This window comes from Myzus persicae, unplaced genomic scaffold (genome assembly GCF_001856785.1).
Source record: "Myzus persicae strain clone G006 unplaced genomic scaffold, MPER_G0061.0, whole genome shotgun sequence".
Taxonomy (NCBI): domain Eukaryota; kingdom Metazoa; phylum Arthropoda; class Insecta; order Hemiptera; family Aphididae; genus Myzus; species Myzus persicae.
This window is the reverse complement of record NW_019102098.1, coordinates 48,630-67,152: the sequence shown is the minus strand read 5'-3', so window position 1 is coordinate 67,152 and position 18,523 is coordinate 48,630. Positions and strand designations below refer to the sequence as shown.

Here is an 18,523-nt window from a genome sequence, read left to right as displayed (position 1 = left end):
AATTATTTATTTTTAAATGAAGTGAAACAATATTATAAGAATATAGTATTAATATAATACCTGAAGCTTATGTAATGCCGGTAATGGTTAGGATGATTAATAATTACATATTTTTTATTAACATTGTTGGATATATAATTGTGTATTTTATTATCTGACGTGTAAAATATATAGTGGGTACACTCGTGCTTAATATAGATAGGTACACCAGGATTCTATCAAAACCCTAATTAATTTAAAATTCGCTTCAAAACTCTTCAATAAATTATGGCATTAACTTATTGCATACCTGAAAGCTAAAACTATACCATGTGATTTTTATTTATTTATTTTTTTATCTGTTCACTATTATTATTAATTAATTTTTGTAAACACAACTTCTTGAATCCCGTAGTTCACAAAAATAATATTTATTATAGTAAATAATATATTATACTCTTAAATATTTAAGATTTAAACTCACCACTAACACATTCGGATCATATTTACAGTAAATAATACAGCTCGCCAGCGCGTGTTTAGTTGATAATTTAAGCCCTATAGCTTGTTTCCGGAAACAATAAGAATTTCCACATGATCACTTACCCTCTACAGTTATATACATTGAAGCTGATCGCCAAGCTTAATTTTCTATTTTCATTAGGAAACTTCTTGTTTAAAACTTTCGATGTATATACATTTAAAATGAATACGCAACTTGTACACAATTGCTATCTTAAATAGGGCATACGATCTCGTTTGATGTATTTATAATTTATATTTTACAAGACCCGTTTCGTGAGCCGAGTAGATCGAGTCCGGCTTCTCCTTTTCTATGACTTCACAGTAGATGCCCAAAATACATTTTTCTCCAGCTCTTCACGAGTATTGTTTTTATTTTGTTTTTTTTTTTTTGATTAGCCAATATTGTTTTTGTGTACCATTAATTTAGGAATAAGAAAAGAGTTCCCACGGGTATGCCAATCTTGGACACTATATCATTAATTTCGCAAGATGTCTGCAGACAGTTTTTCATCTGACCCGGAAAATGAGTAGCGTATTTACAGGAAAACATACTATACGTTTTCTGTATCTCATTTTATTTTGAAATGTTAAAGCTTCGCCGAGAAGGTAATCAGTTTGTTCTATAGAGCATTGATGTGTTTTTATTTCATCTTTTTTTTTATCATTATTAACGGCACATTTTCAAAGGAAGTAATGCTCTCGGAACAAATTGCGTGGCAAAGCGTATATTAAATGTATCTCATACAAAGCGTCTAGGCAATATAATTATACTTTGAAACTCTTGTCTTATCTGTTAATTAAAACGCACATTGTCGTCTTTCAACATTTTCAACATCACCTTCAGGTCACAGAATTTAAACAGTCTTTAAAATATGAGGAAAGCACAGAAATCTTAAAATACTGCGTGAACTAATAACAAACATTACAGTATATTGTATACGGATCCATTAAAAATAAAGTGCAAGAGTCGTACACTTATAAATTACCTATTATATATTTTTATTTCAAACTATATAGCTATTAGTCATATTGTTATCAACATAAAAAATAAAAATAAATTATAGATATATTATGATTTTAGTGGTTTATTGTTCATGGAAACAGATTTTTTTATTCAAGTATGTTATATTTGCAGAATAAAAAATGTCTAATGCTTTGATGGACTGATTGTTGGTGCAAATAGTCAATGTTCAGTGTAATATATAATTTGTAAAAGTATTAGGGGCATGTGATTTAACATTTTCTTATATACATTTTAGTATTCGTTATTATTTTAAAATAGTTGGTATTGATAGTAATGCGCTTAAATACTAATATATAAATTAATTAAGACTATTATAGGCATAGTTATTATTTATAAAATTGTTTGAAATCAAAGTAAAATGTACGAAAAAGTTTTTAATATAAGCACCTACTTAGTACATTGTACATTTGTGCAACAGAAGGATAAAATAATTTTTTAACTTGATAATGTTGTAATTATTAAAATAATATTACAATATATTTTGGGCAACTTAGCTTAATTTTTGTATTAATAATTAATAAAACTTACTGTAAGATAAAAATTAACACTCAAATATTCAATAATAAATCGACTGTGTAACAGTGTCTGAGTACAATAATTTTATGAATAGAAACTATTTCAAAAATGAAAAATGTATTTATTGAAATTAGAATTTATTTGGTCCAGGAATAAATTAAAATCAATAATTGTTTCAGTGAGTTAATATATATGGGCCAAATGCTCGAACTTAAGTGGAAGTCACACAGAATTTTGTGAACGACGTTTTACTAGAAAAATTTCCCAACAGTAAATATAATATTTAGATCATATATTATATAGTGTATAATTTGTATAAAACTACATTAGCTGTGACCCGAATCTATAATTGTACAACATCGAGTATAACAGGAAGCATATTTTCACAGTCGCCACTTGCTAGTTCGCCGGGTCGGTGTTGTCACTGTTAAGGTCGTTGAGACTTGAGAACCTGCAGCTGTGAAATTACGGAATATCGAATAAAAAGCGATTGGAATTTTCCCCTCGACTGCTCCCGAAGAGGATACAATTACAATCGCGGTTTCAAATTGCGTTTTATCGATGCCGTATAATTTTTATACGTATAGAAAATAGGTATATTAATATCATTGCATATACCTGCGAAGCGGAACTTTCTTGTTGGCTGCACTACTATATTATAATATAAATTATGTAGGTGCTTCACTGCTGCAGTTTGCAGAGGTTGCATTACCAGTCCGACGTTTCGGTTTCACGGATATGATACGAAGTGATACGTACAATATTATTGGTACATATAGGCTAATGTTGTCGACTGTCGTCTGTCGTACTTATCAAGATAACACTCCCGGGGCTTTTGAACATATCTCTCTGCGGCTTACCTATAATATTAAAATATCGTATTTTAAGCGCAATAAAATGGAGTGTTCCCCACTGGGCATGCCGCGTTGTGGATGCGTACCCGTGTAACGTTTTTTTTGTGACCAAAATACAAAAAATAAAAACCGCGATACTTAATATATACACAACCCACGCGTATAGTAGTTGTACCCAACATAACCAAATATCTCTTTCCCCTAAGTGGTACATGCGATACGGTACATGACTTGAAGTTATTCTTTGTCGGACGTTACATTATATCATCCTTTAAAAGCAACGGCGTTTAGGTAAAACGAAACCGGCACTTTTGGTGTATTATGTATACGGCGCACATCTGCAGCGCAGTCACGTGCGACAATAATATCGCCCCGACTGTTGTTTACGGCGGCGAGTATTATATACCCAGTATATACCATCATACCCGGTATATCTATACCTACGCAGCTACACCGCAACGGCACTATATAATAATAATAATAATAATAAAGTAAAAGTGGTTATAATAGAGATAACAGAATAGAGTAGGTATAGTCTGTAGACCGTATGGAATAAGTCGTACCTATATTGTACAAGCCCGCCTTGGTTATTTACCTACCGCACTGTAAAATATGTATAGTTATAACTAATAACTTACGAGTTATAATGCATGTAATGATAATTATATTTTAACCGTCGCCGTCGGTGCAGGGTAATGGTCACGAATACCATAGTAGCATACCAACAACATATTATCTCTAACGGTCATCACCGCCGTGGTAAAGTTAATTTTTTTATTTTCGTTGCAAACCACTGTGTAAAGTACAGTGTGTACAATGTACACAGGTACCGACACGTATAATTTGAACGGTTTTATTATTATTTTTTTTGTTTACCTTCAGTTTTCCAGCGTACACTATAATATTATCTTCCGTCGGCGCGGCGATGACGAGTACAGATGATCCGATACGCGCATTCGATTGCAATCGGCCATCGGCACCGTGCACACTTCTGCACTTCAACAGTACCCGAGGGCTGACGGTACTATTTCGACTCACGGGACTGAAACTGCAGTTGCAAGTCGTACCTGCATTTAAATTTTAATAATATACACAAGTATGGAGAACTTTGAACGTTGGTTCCCGTTCCCACGGCTATGGCAGTGTCATTGGAACTTATTCGCCGAGCGAGCGAATATTACTGAACAACCAACCCCCCGTTTACAGCCTCCGCCCACCACCACCGCTATCACAGTTCCGAGTTCTTTTAAAACGAGTATAATATATGGAGGGACTAAGGCGTAACGCTATAATAGCTTTCCGTGCTAGCGAACGTTTATATAATATACCTAAGTACCTAACTACCTAATAGTGTACATAATACTTTGGGGAGCCACTTGTTTGTCGTCGTCGTCAGCTACGTATTTCTGGGGCACTAACCGTTGTTTATACGACGGGTGTTTTCTTTCCCTATATCGACTTTTACCGTAACGCGTCATTTAATCCGAGTTTATCCCGTGTAACTTTTTTTTTATCCATCAACGCCCCAGCAAAGTGGTCTTTTGTAAACACGCAATCATTGGAATTCTAAATAAATTATTTAAAATGACAATATTTGCATCGAAGATTTATTTCAATAGCATACTTATATTTTTTGCTGTTTTATATTGCTGCAGGAACAGTTATTGTAATTTACATACTATTTTCATTTTTAATGTTGAATTAATATTTTGTAAAAGTAGAAACTTTTCTAGAAATATAATTTACATTATATAAGTAGGTACATGGTACATACAACTAATCTTGACGATAAACGAAAGTTATGCATTTCCGTTGATATTAATAAAAAGTTTGTAGCTAATAGTTAGCCTATTCGCTGCATCTATAGACTTGGGGCTTTATATCTGTTTTTCTTTTTAAGTTTACCAAGTAACTAATAATAAAAAAATAAAATAATAGTGTAGAATAAGATAAAAGTTGAGAAAGATAAATTTTAAAGCTATTAAAACTGGAAATTTTAGTATATTGTTCACCATTGTTTGAACCTACAATGTTATCAGTTTATAATGTTTTGTTTTTATTGAACAATTATTCGTTTTTTATTTCAGTTACTCAGTATATAATATTATCATATATATATTTTAAAAATTCAGTGCATCTACTTCAGTAAGAAAATAAATATTATTGTTCCTTATAACTGTAACATCTCCGTATCGTTTTACCAAATTTATTAAACAACAAGATACAAAATATACAAAAGTACACGAATTGGTAGTGTATATTATAGTCTAACAGATTACAGGTTAACTATGACTTATACGGTAGTTTGTTTTTGATAAGTTCCTACCGTTATCCGTTATTTCAACATGTCTTAATTATGTTGGACGTCATTGTTTGTAAACGTTCGAAGGAGATACATCTCCGATAAACACATTAATAATAATAATAATACAGGCTTGACAAAACAATCACAAAAATGTATATAAAGTATATTTTATTTTTCAATACTTAATTTCAATTTCAAAAATATACAGTACAAAACCACGTAAAAAAATCAATTTCATTTTTAATGATCGTCTTTATTTAATTTAAATTTTGAAGTGTATACAAATTGACTACTCATATATTCTATAGTAAGTACTTCACTGTCGACCATATTATACAAATTATAAACATTATTTTCAGAGATTATGAATAATGAACTAAGTAACTAACTAAATAATAATAATGTATTTCAAATGTACATAATTACTGTTATTGGAATACATTTTAATATGTTCAATATTGTGTATTTTTTGGAAATAATATATTTAAATGAAAAATGAAAAATGAAAAATAGATTTTAATTTAACCATTTAGATTTTATGATTGTTAGGTATTACCATTTATTAGAAAGTTTATCAACATAATATTCTACAATAATTTATATTTTTCGATTTGAAAATATCGATTATTATTTTATATTTTTAATATTATATCGTTTATTTTAGGTTCGTTTTTTTCCAATTTACTTTAGTTAATGAAACTGTCTGGATGCTCCATTATTTTATCATTAAATAGCATGTCAAAACCAAATGCTGCAGAGGAGCATTTTATTTAAAAAGCAGTTAACTCGATTTAGTCGTTGAATCTACGGTGTAATTGTCTTTCTACGAACATACAATGGATCACGTTTGGTTTAGTTTACTTTATTGACATTAACTGATATTGAACGAGTCCATTCTAGCTATATTAAACTTATTTATTCCCTAGTTTATAGATTTGGCTTGTGTTTAGTTCATAGTATCAACTCATCAGTTAATCATATTTTTTTAATCGTAATCGTAGGTCACGTGGCAATAATATTGTAAATAATAATTGTTTACTTATCAGTCTTCCGTTTATTATTATTATTTATTACACGTGTTTTATTACAAACGATCATCGCATGAGTAAACATTTAAAATCAAAACCATCAATTGTACGTATACGATTGAATCTTGTAATAGTAATAGTTACTAAATTTCACTAGGGAAAATACTAAATAGTCGTATCATTTAATATTTTACTTGGTGGTAGGTATTTACTATATTTGCAATTTACTATACTGTAGTCTACATGGGACAATAATATTATATTATTTATTCGATAAAAATAGTACAATACATAATATACGCAAAACAAAAAGGATAACGATAAATCATACTCTGGTGGTACCTACCTATTGGTTACTATATATATTGTAAGTATTTGGTACAGATACCTATATAGTGTAGACAAACTCGGCTATTCGAGTTATGCCATAAACATAATCAATGAATGGTTTGAATCATTACGGCATCGGCATTGTTTTATATGTACATATATAGTGACGTTTTATTGTGTCCTGCGTATTATCTACTCTCTAAGCATTGTGTTTAAATAGGAAGTAATTTAGACTTACGCGTTACCTCGGGCGATGGAGGGTATGATATGTATATTACATACGTATAGGAAGAAAATATGAAAATAAAAAATACCATCATATTTCAGACATCGGGCATGATTATGTGAATGACAGCCTAGACACCTAACTACTAAGAAGTAAGATTTATTCATAACTGAAGTGGAATGGTTATTGTCACGATTTGAATTGTTTAAAGAAATATGGTTTCCTAAATTATGTATTATGATATACGCGTACCTACTTCTGTACAACGCATGGAGTAGGAGTCAACTCAATGAGCTGTTATTACTTGTTTGCTTATAATTATTAATAAGCAAATTCAATGCAAATAGGGAAAAAACTTTTTTTAAATGAAAACTCGATAAATGCTTTGAAATGTTAATACTATAATAACGTAAAAAATGATTTATTTATTATTTATCAACATTATTATTTGAATATATAATATAAATGATGGAGTCTATTTATACGTAATTATTTTCTTAGAACAGTATAATATACGTAATATACCTATTGACTACTTCATTTCAGTACTAATATAATTATGTCTTGACGGTTCTATACAGATTTTAATATTTTTGATCTAAAACTCAAAAGCAGGTATATACTCGTATTTGTATCATGGAGTTGTAAGTATTTTATGAATTTAGCACTCAGCTTATTAAACCATCAAGGACAAATCTATATATTGAGTTCATAATTAGAAATGATAAATACGATATGTTTTTTTATTAATTTAGTTCAGATTTTACTCATGCTACAATTGTTATATTATGATTTATATAATTATCATTATGTTTTTATTTACTGCACTTAAATATTATAAACACTTAACAATTAAAATTTTATTATATCCTAAGTGGCTTAGTATATGCTTTGTCGTCTATTATTATTTACAACTTTATTAGCAGTAAACATGCATTGATTTTATAACCATTAATATATAGGTTAACACTAAACATGTATTCATCGTAACTTATCTATCAGTCATCACTATAGAAAATACATATCCATTAATATTTTTGTCAACTTTTTGTCAAAATTTAAATTATTAATTTATTTGTTATCAGTTTATTTGATTAAAATTATAAAAAAAATTGGTATAATTATACTAGTATTCCACTTATGTTCATTTACTTCTAATGTGAAACGCCTACTACTCAGTGTTATCTATTTTCAACTCACATATTTTCCACTCATTTGGTTATTGGACTCACTTGTATACATTTTCATTAAATAAATGACCTAAAAAAAAAACAGTAGGTATATTGGTATATTATGTTATACGTAGCCACGTAGGTATATAGGCTGCTACATGTTATATTTATGTTATGTTATATGTATAGTTAAGATCCTTACCAGGTTACCTATGTGTACGAAAGGATAATTTTAATTTACTTAACAATTTACCGGTTTACAATTACAATCATATTGTGATCATTTTTATTTTTGAAATCCTTGGTATAAATATAGCGATTAGCTATTAGGTATAAACCGTTTTTTGCATATTGATTCTTTGTTAAATTAATTTTGGTTTTACTTTATCTTAGCCAAAACCTCAGTTATATTCATACTATAAAAATTAAAAACTCATTATTGAATATTCAGAAATGAAAATTATAATTTTGGCAATTTTGGCAAACTCTTGCATAATACTTCGTTTAATGTACATAGTTATTAATTATTATTCGGTTAACACGTGTGTAGAGTAATATTACACTACTGTTAATAAGCAGTAGTGTTAACAATGTACATGGGTGACCACATAGTATAAGTTTCAGAAATTTACCATGTCGAAAACTATATATTTATTTCATGAAAAGTTATCACCATATTTTATTAATTATTTTTGTTACTACACAAAGTGTACAAAATTAATATTAATTTAATGAAGAGAAGAAAAACTGAAAATGGTTATCTACATAATAGATGTTACATATATTATATAACCATAATACATAATAAAGTTAACATGGCTGTGTGCATAGTATATTATCCTTACAAGACATCAACAGCAAAATATTATAATTTATAACTTTTAATATTTTTTTTTGTTTGTTTTATACATTTTATTTTATTTTTACATCTTGTATACTAGTATACTAAGTGTCTGTTATTAATACTAAATATATGTATAATATTGTTATTAAAACGAATATGCACTATTGTTAACAGTGTTTTATAATGTGCAATACATATATTGCGATGCGTTCGCGGTTCGCGGTATTATAAATATAATATTATATACCTAGGTACATACGGCTAAAACCACACGGTTGCGTAATCATATTGTAGGGTGTAGAACAACTAGAAGCGGGCTGAACAAACACGATTCACGACGAGCTTTTGCGGAATAACGTTTTCCCACGCGTGTCCACGTGTTTATACCGTCGCAGCTCTATGCAGTGTACCCGTGAGAAACTTACGCTGTGCTATACACCGACGGTCGACGGGACATCGGTATATTATAATATACAGGGTGGTTTCGAATTTGTTCAACCATTATAGATGTTCCAACATACCAAGTAGGTTTTTCAAAACATTAATATGGTTTCAATTTTTTCGAATTTGAAATAAGTACTTATAAAACAACACAGAAAACAACGATTTTAATTGTTATCATGATTTATTTGGTTTTAAATTTTTTTTAATGGAAGCCAATGATGATATAGATTACCTGTATTTAATTTCATAATTTGAAGCACTCTAAAGTGTGCTATTTGCATGGGTATTTCCGTGTTAATCAATACGAAGTACCTATACCTATAATAAATACAAATATTAATTTTTAGTATAATCAAAAAATTCGACCGACAAAGTTTATGTAGCAGGTTAAATGGATCATTCCGTATACTATAATATATTGAGCGTTTACACGAGTGGCATATATAGGGCATAGGTAGGCAACGTTGGACATAATACGTTGTAGGTCAGTACATTATAAAATACATACATATTATATGATATAGCAAGCTTATGTATGCGAGTACACGCATCGGAGGATATGATAATAATTGTATTTCATCGTGAACGTTTGATATGATATGACCGTCATCCCTAAAAGTCCTATGCGCCAAGTCATAACCAGCACTGTCCCGCGTTTATCGATTATTATTATTATATATTCGAACCACCGAGCGTGTATAGCATAACGTACATCGCGTGACAATATCGTTTATAATACGTCATCGGACGTACATGGTTTAGCAATATAATATCTATATATTATAAATATTACAATGCTGCTGAAGTGTGCGGTTCGATCCCGTTAACCTTCCCCCGTGGGTCTCGAGAGATTAAACAAAAAAAATTCACATCGCAGCTGCGATCTGTGCCCGTAAACCCCTCGGTGGTGACTGTCCCGCGAAAAAAAATGGTCATGGAATAAAACCAATGCGAAAATCTGGCGGTCTGCCAGCAAGATCTATAGTAACAATACTGTGGCTATTATAATATTATACTGTTAACTCTTTCTTTTCGCGCAGAATACGGATAAATGTGCGAAGCGGTCACGACTCACGTAGCTTATTCTATACTATATACGCTTGTATACAATGCTATGTCTTGAATTCGGATATATTTTTTCGTTACAGTTATTATTTATTAAAATCTACTATGCTATGACAATATAAGCAAGGCTTAAAGGTTTTTTTTTAAACATGAGTATATTAACTACCGCGTATACGAATTGCATGTCTTGTTATTAATTAGTGGGTACTAAAATGATTAATTTATTATATGTATAACATAATATGTACGAATGTACCATGTACCCATAAGGCCATATCCATGCATCCAAATGACCATATGTAAACTTGTTTGAATAATTATTTGTTGTATAATATGTGTTTTCGATTGTAAGTTAATTATATTCATTTTTTTAAACCTATACGGTTATACTTGTTGTACACAGTACACTTGTACCATACAAACGTAATGGTTAAAACAAATTATTAAAACAAACAATTTCATCAAAATGTATAAAATATTAATACCGTTTACATAAAATGGAATGTTATAACTAAAAACTGCTCAGAATGTAAAATAATTTACTAGATAAATTGAATATAAACCTGTAAATATAAATCTGAGAGTTTTACAATTTTTAGATAATAGGTTCTTTGTTTTCATTATTAATATAAAACGTGATTAAAAAATAAGGAAATATACTGCAATTTGATTTTTCTCCCTCAAGCCACAACGTTACGCATGCACGTTCATAATCTATTTCAAGTCTCGCGTATACACAGTACATACTTACTATATATTATATTATACATATGTATGTGTGTTTATTAAAAGTTAGTTGAAATAATATTTTCTTGAACTCGATCAATACATCTCTTCAGCGTGCAGCGCATATTGTGTATAATATTAATAAACTATCGCCTATATAAATTTGCAGGGGTTCCAAATTATACCTATTCCATACAATTTGTGGCTGCAGATTACAATATTTTGCACCAGAATACGCACTCAACATATATCGTCATGACCTATATACACGAGATAATATTATATAATGGTAAATCACCTATTATAGCCATCTAACCTATATAACCGCCTTGGGGTTCTATCTTCTAGTGTGCACAGCAATCGAAATATAAACGCGACTCGTATCGCACATAGTTGCAGTAAAATAATACGTCGTCGTATTTACCATAGAACGCGAGAGCGAATAAAAATATATATGAAGTCGTTAACTAGTCGTGACACGAGCGTGTATACCGTGGTAGTAATGTTAGTTTCGTCAAACCGCCCACTTTCAACTCGGCGAGATTTTTTGGAACGTTTTTTTTATCGTTATTAATTATTATCGTTTTGTAGGTACCTGTTCGCGAAGCCCGGCGGTGGGGAATTATAGCAACATAATAAATAATAATATAACATAATATTATTATTATCATATTACTAAAACAGAGCGCAACATTAGACGTAACAATGCAACAAACATAATAAGTATAATATTATTTTTCTGTGTCAATCGCTGGTTGCAGCGTGCCGCGGCGGAGAACGCCGTTGGTCGCCCACGCATCCGGCCACTCAACTGTGTCAAACGGGTGAGGGGGGGTACACGTCACCTGGTCGTCGTCGTCGTACCTGCAGCGTGTAGTGCGAACCCGTCCGTCGCGTCTAAAGCGCGACCGGTCGCTTTTTTATCGCATTCGACCTGCCTTGGAGGGGACGCGCAGCAGCGACGGCGGCGGCGGCGGCAGCGGGTGCCGGGTTGTTCGTGCCGGCTGGTCTAGTTACCCGACCGGTGTCCTTCGTGCGCGCACGTACCCGTCCGGACATGTCGTGCTGGTGGTCGTTCGCCGATCGTCCGACGCCGTAGACGCCGTTTGTTTTTATTTTGCTGCCGGTCGCAGATTTAAATTATTGCCAACGTCCTCTGAGTGCGGTGCAATATTACACAGATTATTGTTGTACACGGTTATCGTGGCGTTGTGTGTTTTATTTATTTTCGTCCATTTGATTAATTATTGTCATTCCGTCTCGTTTGGTATTGTTGTGGTCGACGGACGCACGACGGCGCTGAAAACCGCACGGCAAACGTCCTGCGTGGACGTCCGCGACACCTCTCCGGGTTGGATTCATTCGGTCATGGGTGTGTTAAAGTGGCGTGAAAAGCATGGCAGTCGGCACAGCCAGAGTTCGGATAATGTCAAGGGACTCCAGGTACATAATATATGTTATGTTTTTAGTGTTTGTGTTTCCGTGCCTTAAAAGTCATGATATATTATAACTACCCGATGAAAATAATAATAATAATTTACAATATGGTTCAACGCGTTAATTATCGAGTGCGTGTGTAGCACGTGCGAATAAAATATCAGTCTATACTTTGTGCTCGTGTGGCCTTTTTACATAGGTACCGATTACCTACCAAAGTCGTCCAAATTATATGTTACATTGTACATTATTAATATACTCAGTTGTCGTGCAATATTCGATGTATGTATGCGTGACAATGATTTAAAATTCCGATGGCTCTGTTTTCTGTATAGCTTGATTGATCCCATTCGATGTAATTGCGTCCCCAAACACTACGAGCTGAATGCCAAAAATCGAACCGACTCTCCTCGAAATAATGTGGAACTATTGATCGAAAACCTTTTCCGATAACTTCAAAGTTTACAATGATTGTTTTAGGACGCAGTACAAAAATATTACATTACCCACTAAAATATTATATTATTATCAGACTTTTCAATCGAAATCTGTTGTGAGTTTTGACACGACTTAATGTTTTCCTTGTATTCAATATTTCCAATCAAAATCTCTGCCACAGCTGCAGCGGCAGACACATAATATAATAATAATAATAATATAAATAACACGATATAATGTCACACCGTGACTTGCCTCACGTTTTTCGTTTGTTGTCACACGGCGTACACCTACAACATTCGTGACGAGTTTAATCAAACATTACTGTATAATAGTACTGATTTATAGGTAGTATATTATTATTATACTATTATAGCATAGGTACCTAACCCTAACCTATACGGCTGCATACAGACTGTACTAACAGCAGACTGGGAAACTCATAAATTATATGTATATCATACCTCCAACCTACCTGCATAGTGTATTTATTTATTTATCAAACGCTCAACCTGGATTCGAAGTCTGATGAATAAACACAGCGTATCACTTGAATAATAATTTCGTATATTGAAATCGCTGCGCTCTTCAACCGGCCGTTGTGATTTAAAAGCTCGAGGTGTTGCAGAATGTGCATTTTTTATGCTGCCTTTTGGTTACCATTATATTATAATATACACCCATTACCCATTGCAGTTTCCGGTATTGAGAGTGCACAAACACAATCGTATTGTAAAACGTCGTACCGCGATTTATTCACATAATAAAGCTGTAGAATCAAAAACTTAGAACCATTAAGTATATTATAACTACTATACGTATATATTTATATTTATTATATGTGTAAGTACATACTATACGTTTAAAATAATATTTCCTATCTACCCCTATTATGTATTAATATTATATGCGTAGCTAGTGCAATGGGGTAATGTGTATCCGGCCGACGTTTCCCAGCTGCGCTTGCTAGCGCGTTTCTCACGTTTCGATTCTCACCATTGTCGTTGTAGTCGTATCTCGCACAGAAGCTGATGTTCGCTGTTATGGCGATGTGATGGTGTCGGTGGGTAACCAGCGAACTAGAACGACAAACAACTCGCTAGTCTCTACAAATGATCAAGTACAATAACATAAAACGTAAACATTATATACAGGTATATAAATGTTATATGGCCGTATAGAGGTAGTAACGAGAAGAGAAACGATAAATTTAAAAATAAAAAATTATCATTAGTATTGGGATTTTGGAGAAAGCCAATGGAGTGGCAAACTACTATAACTGTAGCAGGGTATTTTATATCGGCGTGAAAGGTTCGTTTATACATGAACGCGTATTGTGCATTGTCAGATTTCGCCATAACCAAGAGCAACAAAATAAACAATACAATATAATAATATTATACTCGTGGTGCTGCGGTATAGTAATATATTATAGTAATGCATCAGCAGTTCGCAGCATCTAGTAATTGTAGTCCGTGGATCCTCAAAAACATAAATATTTACAAAACATTAAACCCTCCCCTCTCCCGCTAGATATATTTTTCATATTTGCTTGTGTCAAAATATTCGATGCATGTCATCGGTGCCCGTCGGTGGATATAATATTCTAACGTAGATCTGTTGCATTTCATGCATATTCAGTCCATTCTAAAAAAACAGACCAGTTGTTTGTGCAGTAGGGCTTACGGGTTGAAATCCCACGCTCGTCTCTCGTGGGGGTGGTGGAGAGGGTGGTTCGGTTTATTATGCGTTATGGCTTATCGGCGCACGAGGCCAACACCTGCCGTTTGTAGTGATGTAGTACCTAATTAAGCGAAATTCCATTATCGACCGAAGAAAACTGTTTATTTGGACAGTCAACGTTTTACGGCTGCAAGGATCAAGTGTCGTACTAATTATTTTTTTCACGACTTGACAGTTGACGAGAGAGACTTGGCGCGCACAGGTTATCAGGACATCCGAGACGGTTGTATTTCAAATACATCCGGCCAAACGTCGTGACTCGTGAATATAGGGTATACTTACACCTATACCTCGACATATCTTTACATTATACGAGGTATTCCTAACAAGAATGTCAGATGTTTTCATTGGTTTCGATAAATTTAGAAATATTTTGGTTTTACATCTATAATAATGAAGAGTACAGCTAATGGCCTCAGTTGCCGAAGCTTAAAAAATAAAAAAAAAAAAAAAAAAAATAATGAAGACTGGTTAAATTAAATGAACAAAAAATAAAAAATAAGAACAAATTGGAAGTGTCTCAGTGGCTTCCTTTCGTCACGAAATTCGTGTTCAATAATCTCATAATCTTATTTTACCTGCAGATTATATATATATAATAAAAATAAATAGGTATATTTGTAATGGTGTTCTAAAATGAATTTAGCTAGGTATAATCCGTGATTGGGAGCCCCAAAACTATTCGTTACATTCAAACTTACATGTGACCCTAATCCCCATTCCCCTTTAATAATACCTTATGGAATGGACAGTAAATAGAAAAAGCATAGGTACAAAATACGAGGATTAAAATGAAATATCAGTTGTGTGCAGTAACTACTGGGACTCAAGGGACTAATATTCCCTTTGTGGCGTTATTTTTAACGTACAGCCGAATTTTATATTTTATACGGTAAGTTAGGTATCCGAGAGATAAATTTAATCTACCTAACAGCCGTCGTTGAAAGAGTTGCTCGTTTTATTGAGCGCGTGGGTACCCCCCACAGACATTGCAGTGTGTCGCGTAAAACATGATATATTATTATATTTACTACATATTTTGTTGTTATTATTATTCAAAAACGGTATTTATACCATGCAGACACCATAGTACACGAGTTTACTCCCATAGTTCGTAGCATTTTGTGTATAATATTATGCAATATTATAATATTCACTATTGATATAAAATCACGTTAGACGCTATCGCCGAACTTCAACAACAATAGTGAAAATCAATTTAATTTCCTGTTGCAGCCGGAGCCTTAGATATACTATACAATTTATGTAACACATACAATTATCTCTAATTATGCTTTTATCAATTTCCCGGTAGCCTGTCGCCGAGTTCCGAATACTGGCTTAACATTATTATCTATTTTATGTTGAACAGCAAAAGTCCATATTCTATAATTATTATAGTACAGCCAACACTCGAAACGACGTGTGTAATTGACTGATTGAGATAAAATATAACTATTTTTGTTTTGATTCACGAAGTAGGTACCTAATAATAACTAATTATATTGCTGCACTAATCCAGTATATCATTAGAGAAAGTTTTGAAAATCACTAGAATCAAATAATATGAAATCAAACAAACATAATATTAGGTTCTATATCAGTGTTGAATGCTTAAATATAATAATACGTTAATGTTATGATTCCGGGAAATCTGATACTACACATCCGTGGCCGGTAGCAGTTAATTTATGTTATTTTTGAATTTTATTTGACTATTGAAAATGTTGGTTTATCGTGTTAAAAAATACTGAGTACATAAGTTTAACTCAAATAGTACGATTCGTACAAAACCTATTTTTGATTCGTTTTTGTACTATAATATTTTAAAACTATTTCAAAGACGCATTTTAAAAGGAAATACGCCATTATTATTTTAAAAAAAATGTTGTACAAATTCATTATAAATAATATTGAGCGAGACAGACAATCGGTAGACGGTAATGGATAAAAAAAACTTTTCTCATTACACATCACAAGGTAAAGCAGAATCAGAAATATTTACAGTGCAGTTGTAGTGCTGTGAGATTTTTACCAAGTTCTTTTTTCATATATTTCTTTTAGTATACAGATATAGGAACAATTTCGTTTATTCGAGCTTCATCATAAATCATACACACAACACACAATCCCCCGGCATCGCTTTCCAGATGTCTTCTTATTAAAATCCCGCGTTCTTTCGCCACCACCTACCCCCTGTCTAAATATTGTTTCTTACAGTGGCGTTTCTCGGTTTCCAACTGTGCGATTTATATATTTACAACACCTCTCCCCACCACTAACACACAATATTTTCCCAAAACCGGAAAAATATACTCATACACATTTATGTATATGTGAGCAATATAATATTATATTGTATGAGGTTTTTTTTCTATTTTTTTTTTCGGCGTGCTAAAAAACTGTTACACAATCATTTAGTGGGCTAGTGCTCTCTCGGAACTACAGCAGTGTTATAAAAAAATATAAATGTATTGGCGAACTATATCACACATATATTATATTATATTCAGAACGACGAGTGTACCGCTCTTTCTCTGGTGACGATTACGTGCCCATGAATAATTCAACATCGTTATGATGCGCGTTCATTTCTTTACGTCCCCCGTGCACGCATCTGCGACACCGGGTTCGACTCTCTCTCCCCGCCTCTCATCTCGCAGTCTTCCAAAGAAGGGACATTTAAATAATTGTAAAAAAACTAGTTTCGCACTATACCGGTAAACGTACGTCGCCCACAAGTCCGTTACGCGAGAGACTGCCGCTGTAAACCGGTGAAGTGTGCACGGTTTTCTATTATTATTGTTATAATACTTACCTAGACGTTTGTCGATAAGGTACTCGGGAAAATAAATAAATATACATTTTCACGCACACATTTTATATTATTGCGTATGAAAATCAATACCGACTGAATGTTGCGATTTATCCAAAAATATTTTTTTTTAAATGAGCACATATTATTCTCTTCATTTTTTTTTAACAATACGTCGGAATGTTTAATTAATACAACAACTTTGAAAAGTAGTATACCCTGTGTTATTTAACAAGTAATTATTAACTTTTCAAAAAACTTTAGCCATTGTAATAATTTTATACTTCCATCGAAGTTAATTACGCACTGGCCACTGGGTAAAATAATACTATAAAATATATACCTACCTAGTACCTACAAGAAAAATACTTTTAAATTATTAATACAATGACGATTACTATTCAATATTCATTAAATACATTTGGTACAAGAAGTAATAGTAAAAGTTTAATAATAAACTAACTTATTAAATATTATGTAATTTATTATCTTAAGGTTTGTGACAAAAATAGTTTTTCTTCCAAACAATTATATTATTATATATTTTTATAATGGCCTTTAATAGGTAAACTTCTATGAAGCCACCGCTATCATAATAATTGATTAGTGTCGGCTTACGGCAACGTTGCACGAACAGGTAAACCGTATGCAATCGTACAGTGAAAAAGCGATGCGGTATTTCCGATAAGCAGGAGCATATTTTTCAATCGTACCCAAATGTACATAAATATCCGACGGTTTCCATAGCGGAAAAATAATATATATCAGTTACGATTGATACACACGTGCCTCGACCGTGACAAGGGTACTTTGGGTGGGTAATGTATGTTTTCCTACCTAACCTAGGAAAAACATCCTGTGGCCCTGTTATATGCGTAAAATGTCTGACCAAAATACTTCTCCATACGTGTAAGTTGTATATTAAAGCAATATTTCACATGTACCCAAGTAACATAATATGGAAGCTGCATTATACCTATTTATTTTCCTACCATCATCATGTAGGCTACGTGCAATATTTTCTAGTTGAAACAATATTGTTTAAACGTATA

General features: G+C 32.4%; 1 protein-coding gene across 4 annotated transcripts in view; it reads left to right on the top strand.

The window, feature by feature from the left end:
- Positions 1–18,523, top strand: part of LOC111031228 (rap1 GTPase-activating protein 1) — a 159,658-nt gene that overhangs the window by 116,001 nt on the left and 25,134 nt on the right. Inside the window, exon 1 of one of the 4 annotated variants that reach the window (XM_022311092.1) lies at positions 12,041–12,481. The exons of the other annotated variants lie outside the window; for them this stretch is intronic. Coding sequence (XP_022166784.1) covers positions 12,407–12,481 — 75 coding nt within the window. The 5' untranslated portion in view covers positions 12,041–12,406. Of the gene's footprint in view, positions 1–12,040; positions 12,482–18,523 lie in introns of those variants that run through there. 4 annotated transcript variants of the gene reach the window in all.